Below are 19,992 nucleotides of genomic sequence, written 5' to 3'. Positions count from 1 at the left end.
CAATGAATTCCAGCGTGGTACTGTGATAGGATGCCACCTGTCGTGAGTCCAGTCGTGAAATTTCCTCGCTCCTAAATATTCCACAGTCAACTGTCAGTGGTATTATAACAAAGTGGAAGCGATTGGGAACAACAGCAACTCCGCCACGAAGTGGTAGGCCATGTAAAATGACGGAGCGGGGTCAGCGGATGCTGAGGCGCATAGTGCGCAGAGGTTGCCAACTTTCTGCTGAGACAATCGCTACAGACCTCCAAACTTCATGTGGCCTTCAGATTAGCTCAAGAACAGTGCGTAGAGAGCTTCATGGAATGGGTTTCCATGGCCGAGCAGCTGCATCCAAGCCTTACATCACCAAGTGCAATGCAAAGCGTCGGATGCAGTGGTGTAAAGCCACCGCCACTGGACTCTAGAGCAGTGGAGACGTGTTCTCTGGAGTGACGAATCGCTCTTCACCATCTGGCGATCTGATGGACGAGTCTGGGTTTGGCGGTTGCCAGGAGAACGGTACTTGTCTGACTGCATTGTGCCATGTGTAAAGTTTGGTGGAGGGGGGATTATGATGTGGATGAACTTGACTGGCCTGCACAGAGTCCTGACCTCAACCCGATAGAACACCTTTGGGATGAATTAGAGCAGAGACTGAGAGCCAGGCCTTCTCGTCCAGCATCAGTGTGTGACCTCACAAATGCCCTTCTGGAGGAATGGTCAAAAATTCCCATAAACACACTCCTAAACCTTGTGGAAAGCCTTCCCAGAAGAGTTGAAGCTGTTATAGCTGCAAAGGGTGGAGCGACGTCATATTAAACCCTATGGTTTAAGAATGGGATGTCACTTAAGTTCATATGCGAGTCAAGGCAGGTGAGCCAATACTTTTGGCAATATAGTGTAGCTCCAAAACAAAGACAAGTTCATAAGTCACAGTTTAAGGCCTGGTTATCAACACGCTTCCAAACTCCCTATTCCTCCACACAACTGTGACACTTTAGTGGTGGCGTAGGGTCGGATTCAGACACACATGAACACAAACAACAGGGGGATTTCAACCAAAGCACTGTTTTAATTAACTGTCCCATTTGAGTACACAGTCCATTAAACAGTAAACAGGCCTCTGGAGCAGTATGTCATTGGCCTCTGGTGCATGGCCTCTGTTCTTTTTCTCACCTTCAGCACCTATTTAGTACAGCAGAGGACAGGTACTGGGAGGAACTTTCAACAGGTGTCAGGGTTGATCAATGTCACAGAATTCCTCATCTTTACTTGCCTTGCAGCCAACACCAAAGCTCATTCAAAGTACTGCAACTACAAACACTGACCTTATCTATAAAAACCATATCCTCATAGTCATTCATTGCTCGAAGCCCACTTTACTTGTTCTGTCAGTTGGACAGTTTAAGTTTAACCAGAGGCGTATGTTAGACTACTTTATATTCCACCAGACATGAAAACAGTCTCAAAACAAAGATCAAGCTCTCCTGCTGTTACATAGCTTCAACAGTGTCAAACGAATTGTGTGACTAATGTTTTTATTCAGTCCGTTACATCTTGCCTGAGCACTCATACATACAAAAATGTCAAATACATCAGGAAAATAAATTCAACAGCTTACTTTAGGACAGTTTTGTGCAATTGTGAATTCAAATGCCTGGTTGTATGGCTGCTCTTGTGGCTAATAATTTTGACATCCTTTATTTGGTGATAGTGGGGTGGTAAAAAAAAAAAAAATTCTGAAAAGCCATTTCCATTTTCTACATTCTCATTTTAGGATTAACATTCATCCTTGGTTACTAATTGTCTGTGGGTACATTTAACACTTACTTGACACAGCAATTAGCATAAAAGTACAGGCTGAGCTGTAGCATCATCCTTAGCCTTCAAGAGTTTGGCCTGGCTAAATTTATGGGTGCAACTACAGCAGAGAAACAAGTTAGTAAGCATGATCAGCCGTCCCATTAGCTCAGGATTCAAATGTAGAAAATCTAATGAAGACAGTGGTAAGAGTACAATCATATATGATCAGAGGAGGACCACTGAGCGAGTAATTAATGGTCTTTGACTCTAAAATAAAAATAACCTCAATGCTGAGATCTAGAAATGCTGTTAAGTGAAACTTTAAAAAGTGTAATGTGTCCTTTTTCCATTGACAATAATTAACAAGCAATTACAGTCTGGTTTTCAATCTATAAAAATGTGGAGATGACCCTTGCTTGTCCCTAAGAGATTTTCCAAATGTCAAACCAGGGACACAACAAAAGCCTATTCACATCTTCAGCTTCAAGGCCAATGTGCTCTGAAAGGGTAAAACTATTACCAATAACTAGATTAAGTTTCTTTCTCACAAGCACACGATGGTAAAAATCTGTTTCAGCATGTTAATTCTAAATTGGTCAGGGGGCCTTCCTCCAAGTTATGGGAAGAACAGAAGCATGACATGATATAACATGATAGTATAGACAGGGAACAAACATCTTGTGAAATTAGAGTAAATCTTGCTTATTAACTTGACTATACTGATGTAAATGTAATGTAAAAGTAATGGCTGCTTTTAAAAAATATTCATCAATGTAACATGGAGCAAAATCTCACAAGCGCTTTTCACTCATCAATTATTCATCTTTTAGGAACAGAAATCTTGCCCATTCCCAGTTGTATGACAGTAAACACATTATGCTATTTATACTCTGCTCTTTATAATACTGTTATATTTTAAGAGCAAATTTGTGCTGCCATCAAGAAACTGGAATAAAAAACAAAAATTAAGGAAAAGTTAATCGAATGTGTTTGAATACACTAAATTAAAAATTCTCTGCCAAGTTGTGATATTTTGACAGAGGAGCATAAAGGGGGACTGTGCATCTCACCTTCTTTATGACATTTTCAAAAGGTGAGCAGAGAAATACCAACCTCCTGTCTGAGAATCACAAAGACAACCAGCGAGTTCACAGTCTGCATATCAAGAAAAGGAGGAGAGGGAGGGATGGCACTACAGAGAGGCAGATGTAGGTGCTGAAAAGAGGAGCTCTTTATCATCAAGAGACTGCGTTCACTTTGACTGATAGCCATTTAGAGCGGAGGTGAGAGGAAATTAGATGCCTTTTGTCCCATTCTCCTAGAAAAATCACCCAGTAAACAGTGGCGGGGAGCATTAAGTCGGACAGCAAATTCTGCAGGAAAAATGTTCTTTGAGCAAAACAAGACCATATCACTAAAATATCGATCAACATGAGCCACTCAAAAGACTTCTCACCAAAAAGGTCGTACTGAATTGCTCCCTAAATTGTCCTCATACTTTCTTCTTCACTGCTTCACAATCCCACCCCTCCCTCCCTTCTTTCACTATCATCCATTCACCTTCTCTCCCTACCCCTCTCTCTGTCTACCCCTGTTCCTCACTCTCTTTCTATTCATCAATCTGCAAACCTCAACCGCACTCTCCAAGCTTCACTCTGACTTTTCTTTGTTCACCTGCCCTACCCTCATTCTACCCATCCCACCCTTCGCCTCAGCCCTCGTCTTCCCTCTGTGCAGCTCTCCCCTTGTCCCTTTGTCCATTCCCCCCCCCCCCTCCCGGTCACTCTGACAACCACAACACTAAACTGATGCAGTATCAAAGCCTAAGGTGTCCCCCCGGGGATTTCTTTTTTTGGTCCTCAGACAAATGTCGATGAAGCCTGCTGTCTTTTGAGGACAGGTGAGCTCTGTCTGTGCTTTTTTCCCCTTAAACTGCATTCTTTCTTCTTTTTGTTCCTGCCTGGCATCTTGGGTTAGAGTAAACTTTCTCCATTTATTTCTCTGTTGCTCCACCCTGCTATCTAAGCGGGATGAATTGCGCAGAAAGAAATGACATACGATCAATCATGTGTTCGTCTCTCTGACAGTTTGTGTCAAGTGGCACAGTGCAGTGCCACAAGAAAGTTCTTCTTTTTTCTCTCAAAGTAGTTTTTTTGTTTTGTTTTTGCTTCTCTATATCTGTGTGTTTCTCTGAGCCTGACACTATTGCCCCTTTTCTAGCTTTCAGCAGGATTTGGATTCTTCTTTTACCTCTGTGGTACCACATCAAATCCACAGAGCGACAGGAAAATGAGTGGGAGAGTGGTTCAAACAACACTCGCCTCCCCCAAAATAGCAATCATAGAGGTGACCCCATGCAAAGCATTTACTGTTTCAGGGGACGAGAAGTGAAAAATGAGAAAATGCAAGAAACATTAAAAAAAAAGGAGACTACAACGGACTCTCAACTTTACAGTCATTTCTGGGTCTTACTGTTAACAAAAATGGCAGTATATTTGCAACATATTTACGAGCAATGGGCCATTTCCTACACACGTTAGCATTTTCTGTGGTTTGATATTTTGTAACAGAAATCTCCCTCACGAGTTTCAGCAGAATAAATTGAGCAGGATATCTGTTAAACTGAATGAAACCCAGGTTTCACCGAAGAAGGAACAAAACCTGGAGGCAAGTGATTGTAACAATGACAGCAGCCATTGCAAAGACTGTCAAGCTGCCAGCGTGTGTGTGTGTGTGTGTGTGTGTGTGTCTGTGCATGAGCATGAGCATGTCAGAGTATATATTTTTGACTGCAGTTACAGAGTTGACAATGTTGTTTTCCAGCTAAGCGCAAGTCTCATCTGCAGGTAATTACCCCACACATACAAGGAAGAGCACACACGCATACACGCATACACACCAGAAAGTGCATGGCACAGTTGAGGACAGGTCTGTTCAGTGATGATAGATGTTATACAGGCAGGGATGCAGTTCCTCTACTCAGGGTCATCTGTCTTTCCACTGTCATGAGCCGATAGCCAACACGCTCACCCTTTTTCTCTTTTTTTTTTTTTTTTTTACAACTGCTGCTCTCTCTCTCTCTCTCTCTCTCTCTCTCCCTCTCCCTCTCAGTCACACACACACACACACACACACACACACACACACACACACACACACACACACACACACACACACACACACACACACACACACACACACACACACACACACACACACACACACACACACACACACACACACACACACACACACACACACACACACACACACACACTCTGAATACATTATATGTATGAGTGCAGAGAATAGGACCCTGTGGTTGGAGTCAATTAGAGGACGACACAAATGGACTAAGTCCTAATTTGAATGTATAAAGATGTAGTATTACACCAGCTAGTGGCTGAAACTAGTACTGCGTGACCATGTCAGCGTGAAGCTAATTATAACTGAATACATGGATTAAAGTGCAATTAAATACTTTCACAGAGATTTTTCTTTCTATGGCCTTTTCAGAATAATTACACAAAGGGAAGGAAACGTAAACAGAGGAGTGTGAAAACTGTCCCCTTTCCATTGGACCCTTATTTTTCTTTTGCTCCTTCTGTTCTAACAACACATTTCATCCTCTGCTCTCCCTTTCTATCTTGCCTCTCCTCTTCATTTCTTTATATCACGTATTCCTTTTTTCTCCAGCTCACCTCCTGTCTTTACCTGTTTTCTCCTCACCTCCCAGTAAGTTGTTTCTCCTCTGATGTCTTTCTTTTCCTGACACTCTCCTCTCCATCCTTCTTACTCCCCCTTCTTCTCCTCTCAGAGGCCATTTCTCAATCACTTAGAAGTGATCCTTTTCACAAGCATGAAAAAGGCAATTATCTGCCTTTTTATGACTTTCATTATTTTACCACTCACACAGTGTTTTATTACTGGACCACAGGCTCCAAGCACTGACACATACCTGCTAACAAACAGGAGTATGCACATCTACACAACCAATAAACAACACACACACAGAGCGAACAACGAGCAGACACACATTCCTATATGCACGCTTAGATGCCTGGGTTTACATAATGTTAAGTTAGTGTGTGAAGCGACGAGTGATGTTAGTCAAATAAATTATGTGTGATTGAAGTGCATCATCTTTAGTAGCAGTGAAGAAGGGTGGGCAGCACCCTTGTCAATCAGCAATATAAAGACTGCCTTGTCTTACGAATAATAACAGTAAAGGACACTTTAACAGAGAGACACTGTAAGAAAGGCAGCCAGTCCCCTGTGCCAACTTTTTCCTCATTAATTTTTTACTGACAACAAGGAAAATCTTTATGGAGACCATCCAATATGTGTGTATGTGTGGCTGTGTGCATGTATGCAATGCAGACATCTGGGGGTCACGTGCACAAGTATGCACGCACAAGTAAAGTATGACAGTATACCACTGCTATTGGAAAATGATCGCCCTCATTTGTCACTCCTTCTTTCCATTTGACAGACACAGTGCGCTCATCTGCATTCAGCACCTGAGGCGACGCTGATGTTTAATGCTGCTGCCATTAAACTCATCTCTGACATAAAGTGCATCTGTGACTAAAGAGTGAGCACGAGGCAAGCTCCAGGCAGTGAATCGAGTGGTGAATTCAGGTCTTCAAACAGAGAAAGGCTGAGAATATAAAATAAAGGTAATATAGCAGAGGTAGCTTTCTAATTAACCTAATTGTCCTTTCTGCTTTGCACTGTGCACTCTAAAGCTGCACTTCTTCTACCTCCAACTCTAATTTCATCTCACTCACTTGGTATCTATTACCCTGTACCTTTGAGTACCCTGTACCTGGCACCTGTGAGTATCATACTGTTAATACTACACATAAAGGCTGAAACCAACGCACTAGCTTTTAGTGGAGAAGCCCCCTTGGGGAGTTATCAGGATATACTAATTACTATCAAAACTTCTTGTTGCTTGGAGAGATCTATTTAATATTGGTCCCATGTGTCACATTACATTTTCCTATTTCAGAGAACATTGCCAAGCCACATTGCCCAAAATTTTATCCAGTATCAAAGCCTTAAAGCGATATTGCACTAAAGTAGAATATTTAAGTACAAAACCTTGCCTTAAGTTGACAAAGTGACTGCAACCAGGAAACATGTTAGTCTTTTGAGTTTTTTACAGTGCAAGCAGTATAAGATTTCTGTTATTTAATGACACTAGTGTTTGTTTCACTTATTTGATACTGGGCCTTCAAATGGGGTCGTGTTTACCATGTGCATGATAAGAGTCCATATGAACCCCCCCTCTGGTGGTGTTTACAACCTCGAAGTGGAAATTTTCTAAAAGCTCTGAGTTGATGAGTCGTGACATAATGTTAATGTTTTCAGAAATGGCGGAGGCCATGGAAGTTAATCATTCAGTGCATAGTAAGTTAATATGGTCTCATTTTAACTGTATAGAGTTTTTCTTAGTAATTTTATGTCTTAGGAAAATATTAATATACCCAACATTAACATTACATCACTCGCTGCTAGCTAGCTAAATTGTTACCCTCTGTGGGTGAGGCTTTCATCCACGAAGCCCATGTTGCCATGCATTGTTGCATCTTGCTCTCACACTGAAGCATATCATGTGCACGACTTCCCATGTCGTAACCATGAGCTCATGAGTTCCATTTGAAAGCAGCAAAAGTTACGCTACTTGTTTGCAATTCTCAATCGGGAGAACTGACAAAAAAAGCATTAAATGCCAAAGGTGACAATGGATCACAAAAGCAACTCCCGGTTGACTGAGGCTGATGTTGTTTTTTTGCTCAAATAAACAAATCCATTTTAAAAATTGCTAATTCTCCACCCAGAGGGAGTTATTGTTTGTTTGGAGTGCACATTACTGTTGATCTATTCTATTCATTACCTAAGGACATGATAATTTTACGCCAGTTATTCTAACACCGTGATAATGAAGGACCAGAATTTCAATTACCTTATGTCGTGTGATTATTGTATTCAAGAAACCTCAACCTCACTATACTTCATCTGATCTTACAGCCACACGAAGATAAAAGTCCAAAAGCTCAAGTGAGACTTGCAAAACAAATATTACAGTTACATCATGAAAATCTATATTTGGTATTAAGCGTATGATAATGTCTTCTTAGCGTAAGTGGGTAATATGTATCAATATGTGCATGTATGTGAGTAGATAAGATTATACAATTACTTCAACAGTGTGACACAGAGCTTACATTGTCACAAGATGTATTATCAATGTAGGTTTTCTGTCGTAAACAGTGAAAAGAAACACGAGGGCGGATTTATACACTTAGGCTGCAAACTCCCAGTCGTGATTTGTTGTTATTTCGTAGTGGGGTTTTTATCACCACCGTGACAAAATAATATCAGCGATGAACTAAAGTTTCCATACGGAGTCATAGCAAGATAAAAATTAGTTACATAATAGTGACCCTGTAATACACACCTTTATTGTGACAGACTCTGCACGTGGGTCAGATTCATTTCATGTTCTTGGTTCTAAATAAATGTTCCCTTATTAAATCTTGATGTTTCACTCTTCATGTTTTTTGAGTTGGTGCACACAAACATAATTTCCTGCTCATAATCACCTGTATAAGCTCTGATTCTGATTAAATGGAATGGAAATGCGCCAGGGTATCAGGAATAAGCTTCTTTAATCCAGGATATTAAAGGCATGTATGATCCTCGTCAAGCTGTTTCCATGGCAATACTGAAAAATGCTGTATATTTTTGAAGGACATTGGTAAGCATAATATGCAGTTAAGGGCTGAATTGGTTTGCAAAAATAAGACACTATGAGTTGCCTAATTAGGTATTATACATATAGAAGGCTACAATAACAGCAACTCCTGCTTTGATTGTGTACTCCACTGTGCCCTTCCACAAGTTAACTAGAGGATCTGTAAGTAAGATCTGTAAGTATGAAGCAAAGTTTACCAGTGCTGGTAAACAGCTTTGTCCAAGTTCAACAAATTTGCATACCGACACCTCGGAAATGCCCTAATTAACGCATTGTATCTCTTTTGTTTAGTCTGCTCCGCACAAGCAGATATCTTAAGACAATACTTTGTGTTTTAACATGGAGTTACATGCTATAAGTATTTATTGATAAGCAAAAGTTTATTCATCTGCCCAGCACTTCTGTGTGGCATCTCCACCTATAGCATGGGTTTCCAGATTTGGTCAGTGAACACAGATTTTAGTTCAGTTAGATTTTAGGTTTCTGAACAGGCAATCTGGTACTAAACCTGGCAATATCACTGTGGAGACAAGACCTCAGGATGTTGTGCACAAACGCTGCGCATCTAGCTGTTATTTTCCAAGAAAAAAGTTGCAGCACAAATCTCCCCCAGAACCAAATTATTGTTTTTCATTCCTGTTCTGAGCCGCTCTTAATGCGACGCTAAGGTAAACATGCCTTACACATAGATAATAAATTGAAATTGAGTATATCATCTAACTCTCGCAAAGAAAGCATGAAAGCACACATCCTAAAAACCTGAACTATTCATGAACTTGTAAAGTACCAATGTAACATGTGTCCTTGTCTGATGACTGTTGCCTAAGGCTTTCTCTTCTGGACCCTAGTTTTTGGTGCCACTACGCCCAAGCACAAATTTGTTATTCAAATATCTTCCAAACGCAACAAAATGACATGGAAGTTCAGAGAAACAAAATAATCACGTGATGTCTCCCAATCTGTTAAAAAAGAGTAACAATGAACACCACTTAAATAATTAATTCCGTTCCTAGAGCAGACCACTTGACACAAAAAAAAGTAATGAAAAGCAAAGGCATGACTTATTCATTGCCAATGTGATGTTTCTCTGCGTTACAAATCAGAACCACGAGTTCCCACTCGAAGCAAGAGTGAAAAAACAAAAGCTAACCCTAATTAGTCTCCCTGTGTTGAACATTTTATAAACCCAATAGAGTGATACAAATTAGAAGCTTACAACAGAACAACAGCAATGGACTAAAGAAATATGCATGGCAACAGGAACGCACTACAGGATTTTTAGCATGTTTAGCCTGTTAGGCTGGTTTGAAAATGAAAAATGTCAGAGCACATAGACATAGCCTTTCCTCCAAGGCTTTTGAACATACATACAATCTGTAGGGAGAGAGTGTGAGGAAAACAAAACTATCTCCTTAAAAAGAATGTGTCAGGAATAGAAAATGAAAAGAGAAATCTTCTTTGATACATAATGTAAAACAGTCCAAAACCCACAGATTAATACAAGATAAAAGACTGAGTTTGTCACTGCTCGTTGGATTAACAAATTTAGCATCATTATATATCAGCAGAGAGGCAGGCAAATCTACTCTCTGTTCCCTCCAACTCCCACTGTATGCTGTGTGTCTACGCGTCTCTAAATCATGCTGCAGTGCATTTTATGTGTCCCCAGCTCCACTCCAAGGCTCAGCTGGATTCTTTATGCTTATCTATTTTTATAAATGTGCATGTGTGCATGTGAGTGAATGTTTATATGACTTACTGCGATGTGTGGTATTTTTGCTGACTATATTAAGTCAGGTGGGATTAGACAACAACTTGGCTGATATACTTTATGAATCACATTAACATTAAACACATTTGTTCCACTGTTTATGTGAGCAAATTCTATATAATCACGGATTACTTGTCTCAGTGGGAGATGCTAGGGCCAACTGAGACTATATCACTATGTACCATATCTACCCAAATGTGAGAGGAGGGTGTCTTTTTGAATCACGAGACGCCGTCTCTACACTTCTTTTGCTGCTCATTGCTGTTTTACTACCCAGCTAACTCAAGTATGACAAGTATGATCTTCTTCTTCTGTCTTTCTTATACTCCCCTCTCTGTCGCCATCTATGCTGTGTTTAATTTACGAGGCCCAGCTAATTCTCTTTCAATTGCTCCTCTTCTCTCACTTTCTAATAGGCACGAAATAAGCAAGGACAGGAAAAAGACGCACACAAAACTGCATCAACAAAGGGTCAGTCAATGTACAGCGCTTTAAGAAGTAACCCTATACAGCTTGTGGTTGGATGTGCATCGTTTTTTAATAGTGTACTCTGTATGACTTGGGAGGCTCAACAGCGACCTTGTGCATTTTGGGAATATAAATGGGAGAAACAAAACAGCAACTCTGAGGTCATCTTTAATTAAGTTGTCGTTGGAGAGAACCAGGACCTGTCCACAATTTCTCTAATACATCTTATTATGTCAATGTGAGTGTGTGAATATCATAGCTGTAAATTCATGCTCAAATGATAAGTGGAGATATGGGAATTGAGACTTTCACAAGTGTCCACTGTATATTGACAGACAAGGACACCTCTGAGTGTTAGCATGTCCTCTCCTCAGGGCTACCTGTCTTCTGCATAATAATCAACAGCAATGAAAAGAGAAAAGGGAAAAAGAGAGCGGGAAAGGGAACACTCAACTGGCAGACTGCCATTACCATAGCAACAGGCAAGTTATATCCCAGCTGTCAAAATTTAATTTCCTCTGTGTCTTTTCCTAAAGGAGAGATGAGAGAGGAGTCAATATCTTAACACTAAACAGGCATTAAGATACATTACACAAACAAATATAAAGTATCCATCTGCTAAATTTGTCCTTCGCCCCCCTCTTCCACCAACCAACAGGCACTGAGACTGACACATTGTTATCATGCAGTGAATATGGGGCAACAGGGTAAGTACTGCAACAGGCAAGAATGTATAACAAGCCGAAGAGGGCTTCATGTACCAATACACATGAAACTAAAAACTCAATCATTCAGCTGATGCCAAAAAAGTACTTTTGGCCCATCTACACACGCGCCCTGTAAGACTGCATTAATTTGGTATTTTCAGTGTTTAAATGCAAAATGCAAGCATAAGGCAACAGCAAACAAAGCCGCTGTTAAGACTTCATTATAGAGCGGCATTACACTACTCCGCTAAAATAAATGTGACCCAAATCTGGTTTACTATAAAGCAACTGCAAAGCCTTTGTAGTGGAAAAATAAAGAGCAACCAGTCAATGAATCCAACTTTTTAGTCATTTTTTAAAGTAAAAATGCAAACCTGTTACTGGTTCCACCTGTTTGGATGCTTTCTACCTTTCTTGCTGTCCCATGTCAGTAAACACAATATTTTTGGGGTCTGGGCTGTCTGACAAATTATGCCATTTGAGAGGTCACCTTGGTGTCTTGGGCGTTTTTCACAATTTACTCTTTTTTTAGGTTAATAGATTATTTTAAATTAAGTAAACTAATTGTTAGTTGCAGCCCGAAAAACATGGATGGCATCACTAAACCTCACACTCTACTCTTCTTTTATTCCCATCAGCTCCTGTGCAGCATGTATGAGGTGATGGGGTACAATGTGACTCCATATTTCTTTGTCCTATATCAAGTGAATGTAGGACGAAGGACTCTGATGTTTCCAGTCTTTATTTTCTCCCCATCTCTCCTTCCATCTCCCCCTCCCTGTCTGTCTTTCTCCCGCTCCACACGTATGTGTCAACAAAATGGAAACTAATGTTTAGCACATGGCGTTTACTGCTATAGCTTTGTTATTGTGGTATTAATGTTTACAAAGTAATAAACACAGTGAATTAAATGCCTGTCATCAAAATCATCCAACTGTCATACATCAAAGAGGAGGGATGCACGCAAGATGTGTGTGTGTGTGTGTGTGTTTAGCAGATGTTCTCTGCAGCCTGTCAGACAGCCAGCAGTATCCTGCAGCTGATACTCTCTCTGGACAGGCTGACTGACTGACAGGTGTGCGTGTGTGTGTGTGTGTGTGTGTGTGTGTGTTTGTTTGTTTGTTTGTGTGTGTGTGCACGTGCGTGTGTGTGTGTGTGTGTGTGTGTGTTTTCTTGTGTCTGAACAGACGGGAGTTTGCTTTGCCTCCAGCAAATCAATGTCCCCTCGAGGGAATGTGGAACCTGAGACAAAGCATGGGAGAGACTGAGAGAGAAAGAGAGACGGTGAAAGAGAAAGTACAAGCCCTGGGCAAAAACATTTTGCTCTCTTTCCCCTTTCCAATCTCAGCTTCTTCACTTATGGCCTTTACACAATATACAGCAAGATCTGTAAATCCAATTATCTGAAAGAGGAAATCAGTGAAAATTTAAAACTAACAAAGTGGGAAATTAGCCCCTTCCAGCTGCTACATGTGGATCAGGGTAAGACCTGGCTCCATTAAGTAACCTGCCACAGATTTAAAACATTACTTACTGGCATCCCTATTCCATGTTTTTTTAAGTTAAACACAATGTTTAAATTCACTTTAAAATCAAAAGAACAAAGAGTTTCAAGTCTACATTCGCCTCATTAGTGTGATTTGTCTCCTCTATCTTAGTGTTGCCCCACTTTTTATCAGGTCTTTTTTTTGTTTTCTGGGGTTACTGCACTTAAGCTACAAAAACTGCTCTCCCGCTGTGGAGACGTTAACTGAACAAACAAATCATATCTCTGTCTCACTGTCAGCAGCACACACACTGCTAAATTGTGTGACGTGACTACAGTTATGGAGGTTTGTGTAAAAGGCTCAAGACTTAAGTGCTGTTGACTGTTGGGTTGTTAAATAAGAGGAACTAATTAGGTTCAGGCTTTCCATGATTACCTTTTTAGCCATGCAGCCTGGCTCTGGGGATGGAAAGGTCAATTTGTCCGTCAGTAGGTCCTCTAGTTTGATCCAGACTAAAGTACAGTATCTCATCAGCTATTCAATGGATTGCCTCAAAAGTTGGTCCCTCTTTCACATCTTCCTCAGGATGAATAGGAACAACTTTGTTGATGCCCTGAAAATGTATCTTGTACCATCACCAGGTACAAATCTTAATTTATCCAGCACTATGGACTATGACCAAATGTCTGTTTAACTAATGATATTTCCATCAGACTCGGCTGTATTTTTTGTATTTTTTCATTCATTCCCTTACTTTGGTAAAGGAATAATATTTGAATGCACTGTCTTTGATTGGACTGAAAGGGCTGGAGCTGTCTACTCTATACTATAGGATTTCTAGCCTAAACTATGATGCTGCTGTCCAAGCAAACTCAATCAAAGACAAGAAACCGGTTTCAGACAAATTATATTTTAGCGTTGACCTTGTATACAGAGAGAATAAGGCAAACATTTGGTTGTGCATGTGTGTGCGTGTGGTGAGTGAGCAATTGGGGGTGTATGGTGTGTGAGTAATAAAGGGAGTGAAAAAGGTCATGGAGGACAAGATGCAGGTACATTAATGTGGTCCATATTTAGAAAAAACAGCTAATTTTCTTCTCCCTCTGTGACAACAGTTCACCCTTGGTTCTGGCAGCTGAAGCCTGACTGTGTGTACGTGTAGATGTGCACACAGACATGTATGTACACAGAGACACCTCTGTGTTAGTAATAAAACATGCACACACATGTGCATCTGCATGGCCAAGTATACTAACCACACACAGACACGCTTGAGAGACTTTTTGTAAATAATCACACAAGCGTATGTATGTGCAGCTTGTCCTCTGTGACCTTTTTCACCCCCAATTGTATGTGCATGTGTGTGTGTGTGTGTGTGTGTGTGTGTGCGTGGCCACATGTGTGTGGACATGGTCGTCCAGCGCTTTCAAAGACAAATGAAAAAGTGGAACTTCAGTTAAAATGAAACAGACAATGAACTGTCTGGCAGAAACCTTGGATGGGTTGAAAAGGTTGACTCCCAACTTACAAGACTCACTGACACTGTCTAGACAGAGAAAACATCTCTCTGCTCACTAAAACATTGAAAGACTGTAAGCTCGAGAAAAAAAAGCCCCTCTCAGAAAAAAGAAGCCAAGGTTAATTCTGATAGCTCAGTGGTGTAGTATAAGTCCTTCAACCTCTACACCAAAACCACTCACAAGCTGAATTCCACTATCTCTGCAAACAAAGACTATTTCACACACATCCAGCCAGTCCATTCAGAGGAATAAATGGATAGATTTACTCTATGGACGCGAGAAATTAATTCAAACAGGGAGTAGAGAGAGGAGCACTGAAAGGTAAAGTAATAATCATCTGCTGGCTTGTCAGACAAACCCCCAGACGATGACACTGATGATACGATCCCTTTATTACCCGCTGACTCCATAAAACCAAATAAACCCTATCCACAGAGCCTCTGTGTTTCTGTGTATGAGTGTGTGTACATGTCTTCGTATGCATCCTTGTGTAGATGTGTGGGTGTGCATGTATTTTACAGTGTGCCAAGCAAGACCTATCCCGATTCCTGAGCAAGAGCCAAGTGGCCAAATCAAATCACATATGGAACCATCGTAGGCAGTGGTACTCACACATACAAACAGAAACTCTGAGTGTGCTCTTTCAGCCATCGGCTACTGGGAGAGAGAGGAGAACAGAGACAACTTGCATATTCATTTGAAAAGAATTTATTAATTTATTTACCCTCCATCTTTCTGTGCTAGAGTCTCGTCTCCTCTCCATGGGAGGGAAAGACATAAAACATGCTGTGCATTTACAGGGAACATTCAAGAACAGGAATTCCTTGAATAGACAATAACCCGCTCCCCCTCTCTGTTTGCCTCTCAAGTGGCAATTGAGTCTGTGGTGTAAAATAAGCTATATCTATGATATGATAAAGGTAATATGTGCAGAGGTGACAGAAATAACTGCCCCTGTGGTCAAGTGGGTGAGTGCATCAGAACAGATCTTTGAGACATTCATATACTCCTATTGTATGTGACTGAATCCTGTTTTATGCCAGCCAATACCAGACTACAGCCCATTTCTCTCTTCTTGTATCTTATTGTATAGAACATATCAATGTCTAGCATAAACACACACAAATACACACAAATACACACAAACATGTTCAGTTTACTACTTTTTCGTCAATCACTTTGTTTAGGGTGCAAAATAATTCTGCTCAAAATTTCCAAATAATTACACTGGGTTTTTTTTTTTATGCAGTCTCCCAGTATCTTTATTTTTTTCCCTGTAGAAAATGTGATAGAGTATGTTAAGACAAATGTACATATTTACCTTTGATTGTTTTCTTTCCCCGGGATACGATCTGCTGATTGGTCCATGGGGGAGGGGAGCAGGTTGAGACAAGATGCCAGGGATTGACTGGAGTCTTCTCTGGACACTGTGCACACACCCAAAAACACATTAAGTCATTAGATCAAGTTGATTTTCTAACCAAAAATATTCCTAGGTACTAACCTAACCACAACATATTTTATTAATCAAAAAAAGAGCTTTCTAAACTGAATTGGAGCTGCAAAAAATAGGAAATTCAGTAGCAAGTATTAACGAAAAAAATCACATAATTTTTTAATGGCAAATTTGACAGAGCAGTGTGGAGAAGTCTCAAATAATTTGATGGTGAAGCCCGTGATAAAGGTTCCACACTCCCTCTCTTTGTGTCCCTGTCTGATTCCACAGGGCACAAATCACAGCTGGAGTAGGAACACAAAGCCCTGAAGCTGAGGCACAAAGCCCCGAAGCTGAACACTGTTGGCTATAAATTGTTGGCAAACTGCTTGCTTTTTAATAAAGGCTTCAACAAGCCACCTGAGAGAGGTAAAAATAAGGAGTGCCAATGAGGGTGGGCGGGTGTGTGGGAGGGGTGTGACTACATCTTTATATGTAGGTGTACATGTATTTTTTGTGTACACTGCCTGAATGTGTATGTGCAGGTGTGTCTGTTTGTGTTTAAATTCATCCCTCTAATTGTAGTGTGTGAAAGAACCTTTTTCTTCCAAAGTCTTAGTCCCTTGACTTTATGAGAACAATTCATCAAACCTTTAATTTCATGCTACAGCCTGCAAACCATTAGGTCTAATGACTAAGCATGCATGCTTGTGTGTTAGTGTGTGTATTAATGATGGTGCCTCTTTTAGCTCTGCATCAGCCATTGCCTTTAGAGAGGTTTTAATCTCATCCTCCCTCCCAAGACTCGGCAAACTCCCATAAGCACAGGAAATTCAGTTTATTGGGACTGAAACTCCTGTACTAGTCTTTACTCCACAGTACTGCTGAGCATCTTATGTTATTTGACTGCAATAGTAATATTCTGTGAGTTCCACTAGAGCACTGTGCTCCCAGAATGCAGGTCTACTGGTGGTTCCCAAAGTCTCCAAAAGTAGTGCAGGAGGCAGAGCCTTCAGCTATCAGGCTCCTCTCCTGTGGAACCTCCTTCCAGTTTGGGTTCGGGGGGCAGACACCCTCTCTACATTTAAGAGCAGACTAAAAACCTTCCTTTTTGACAAAGCATATAGTTAAGGGCTGGCTCAGGTCTTAGACCAGCCCCTAGTCATGCTGCTATAGGCTCAGACTGCCGGGGGACTCCTATGGTGCACTGAGCTCCTCTATTCTCTCTCCTCCTCTTCCTCTCCATCGTTATGTCTCATGTCAGCCAAATGTCTGCCTCTAACTTGCTATCTTCCCCGGAGCCTTTCTGTGCTTTCTCATCCCTCACGTTTCTATGGATCCTGGTCCTGGTCCTGCTGATGTGGTTCTCTGCTTCATGAATCACTGCTGCGGATCGTCGGACACTCGTCATGTTTTTCAATAATATCATACTGCTGATCTTTTAGTCACACTCCTATTGCTAGTGCTATAGTCACTGTTAGTATGTTGGTTGCTGTTTGTTTGTTTTCCCTCTCCCTCTCCCTCTCCCTCTCCCTCCCCTCTCCCCTCTCTCCCTCTCTCCCTCCCTCTCTCTCTCCCCCTCCCTCTCTCTCTCTCCCTCTCCCTCTCCCTCTCCCTCTCTCCTCCCAACGCGGACCCCTACAGAAGCCGCCCACATTGAGCCTGGGTCTGTTCGAGGTTTCTTCCTATTAAAGGGGAGTTCTTCCTGCCACTGTTGCTCAATATAATATCTGATGCTTGCTCATGTGGGAATTCTTGAATCCTTAATTTTGAATTCACAAATCGTTGGGTCTCTCTCTAATTAAAGAGTTTGGTCTAGACCTGCTCTTTATGTAAAGCGTCTCGAGATAACGCTGTTGTGAATTGGCGCTATATAAATAAAGATTGATTGATTGATAAATGTTGCCTGGAGATAGAGAAATCTAACCTCACATTTATATGTAATTTGACTGAGGTCTGTCAGACAAGAGTCGAAGCTAAACATGCTCACAGATATGATGAGAGTTGAGCTGAGGTTCAATGTACCATGTTGCTACGTTGACTGACTGTTTGGTATTTTGGTGCCTTTTTTATACTTGTTTTGTGTTTATTGCTTTTCAGAATGGAGGTCTGGTAGTCTACTTTTCACGGCTTTGTTTACTAGTTAATTTCTACACTGTTTTGGTAGTTTGGGCTGAGGGCTGAAGGGTGGTGGTTCTGGGTCCAACAGCCCATCATGTAGTTAGCCCAGAATTTCTCCATTCTCCATTCTCCAGACTCCCTTAGTTTCGGTCAGTTTTCTTTTTTGTAAATATAACCAATTTTGCTTTTGAAACTGCTCCTTAAGTATAATGTCCTCTGTAAATGTTGCCGGTCATGAGGTTGAGCCAAATGTTTCTTTTTGTGACTACAACAATTACCATGAAGTAAATTTGTAATCTGAGATTGTCAGAAACATAATCAAAACTGACAGTATTTGCATGAGCTTTCAGTTTTGCCAAATTACCATAAGGTTCCTGCAAAGAACAATTAAAGATGAATAATGCTTGCAAATGCAATCAGTTCCTACTTAGACATGATCATGGTAAGAATTAACACATGAATGTTTTAAGAAATATATTAAGTCCTTCTCTAGACATCCATGTGTGGGTGTGGTTACAGCTGCCATCCACAATCACTCAATATAATAATTTCCTTGTGTATTACATTACAGAAGGTTGGGGTTACTATGTTTGGTACTCTATGCTGCTCTATGGGAGAGCACAAGCATTAATTCTCCTCTGACAGTCACTTTTCAACCACAAGGCATGTCAGGAGCAGTGTCACTGAAATGCCAAAACAACAAAGGAGATAAATCACTGTAAATGATGCAGCTACATCAAAGTCGTGGCACATGTGAAAAGAACCAAAGAGGGAACTGGTTTCATGTTTTAAGGTGATGGAATAGAGGTGGTTTAATGAGGAAAAAAAGAGACGGGGAGTGACGAGAAACAAAGTGAGAGAGAGGAGGACAGCAAAGAGAGGAGTGAACAGAGGGAAAGTAAGAAAGAGGGATAAAAGAATCAGTGACAATGAGAAAGTGTGAGCAGACACTCATTACTGACATTAAATAGAAGGAGGTATGAATGCTTAGTTTCTAAGAGCTTCTTTCTAGAAGAACAGCAACACAATGATTTTGACCTACAACTTTCAAAAAATAGTAAAAAGTAGTAAATCCAGCTGTAGATAGTGTTGAATTCGGCCTGTGACTTTAATGCTACACAAACAGTATTATAGTAATAGTAAAGTAAATACCAATGCATAAGTAAAATCAGCCCACAAAAAAAGTGATCTGCATTTTATCATAGCCTGTCATGTGCTTCACCCACACACTTGCTACAAAGACTTCTGTCTGGAGGTGCAGCTGTTATGTGGTGAAAAAGTTACCATGTCGATGTCGCTGATCGTCAGAGAGGTCCAGGTCCAACATAAGATCATCTTCATCCAGCTCTGAGGAGCCCAGGTTGTTTAAAACATCCTGAAGAACAAAAGCAAAATACCCAAACTTAAATAATTTCTTTACAAATAAATAATTTAAAAATGTACATCTGACAAAATAATAAAGATTAATGATCATACTTATAATAGTAAGATTAATGTAGGGTTTTCTGTATTCAAAAAGACTTTTGTTATTTTGCTTTTCTTAATATAACTTAGAATTTTGGACTAAATAAGTCATTATGATGAACAATAAATTATGATGTTTTGAATCAATTTTAGGTAGACACTCATTAATATCCAGCAGGTTCAACAAACCCTGAAGAACCAAAGCAAAACATACTAATAAAAAATAGGGCTAAAATATGACAACATTAAAGTAAGTTATTAACTGATTCTCATCAAAGCAATCCTGGTGGTCAAATGAGGCTGTAATTTTGTGTAGCATCTGTCAACATTCCTCATGCTTCACAAGCAAAAAATACCTGCTGAACTTTGCAAATTGTCAAAGAGAGGGAGCCCATTACTTAGTCATGAGTTTCACACTTTCAAAAGCATCAGTCTCGCGACTTTAACTTAACTTTGTCAGCTCTAAAA

At 40.5% G+C, this 19,992-nt stretch overlaps 1 protein-coding gene across 1 annotated transcript in view; it reads right to left on the bottom strand.

Annotated features, from left to right (window-relative positions):
• Positions 1-19,992, bottom strand: part of ccser1 (coiled-coil serine-rich protein 1) — a 105,073-nt gene that overhangs the window by 72,806 nt on the left and 12,275 nt on the right. The window contains exons 4-5 of the mRNA XM_070833781.1: positions 19,345-19,435; positions 15,826-15,931 (exon numbers count right to left, since the gene is read on the bottom strand). Coding sequence (XP_070689882.1) covers positions 15,826-15,931; positions 19,345-19,435 — 197 coding nt within the window. The remainder of the gene's footprint in view (positions 1-15,825; positions 15,932-19,344; positions 19,436-19,992) is intronic.

Source organism: Pempheris klunzingeri, chromosome 7, assembly GCF_042242105.1.
Source record: "Pempheris klunzingeri isolate RE-2024b chromosome 7, fPemKlu1.hap1, whole genome shotgun sequence".
Lineage (NCBI taxonomy): Eukaryota > Metazoa > Chordata > Actinopteri > Acropomatiformes > Pempheridae > Pempheris > Pempheris klunzingeri.
This window is presented reverse-complemented; position numbering and strand designations above follow the sequence as displayed.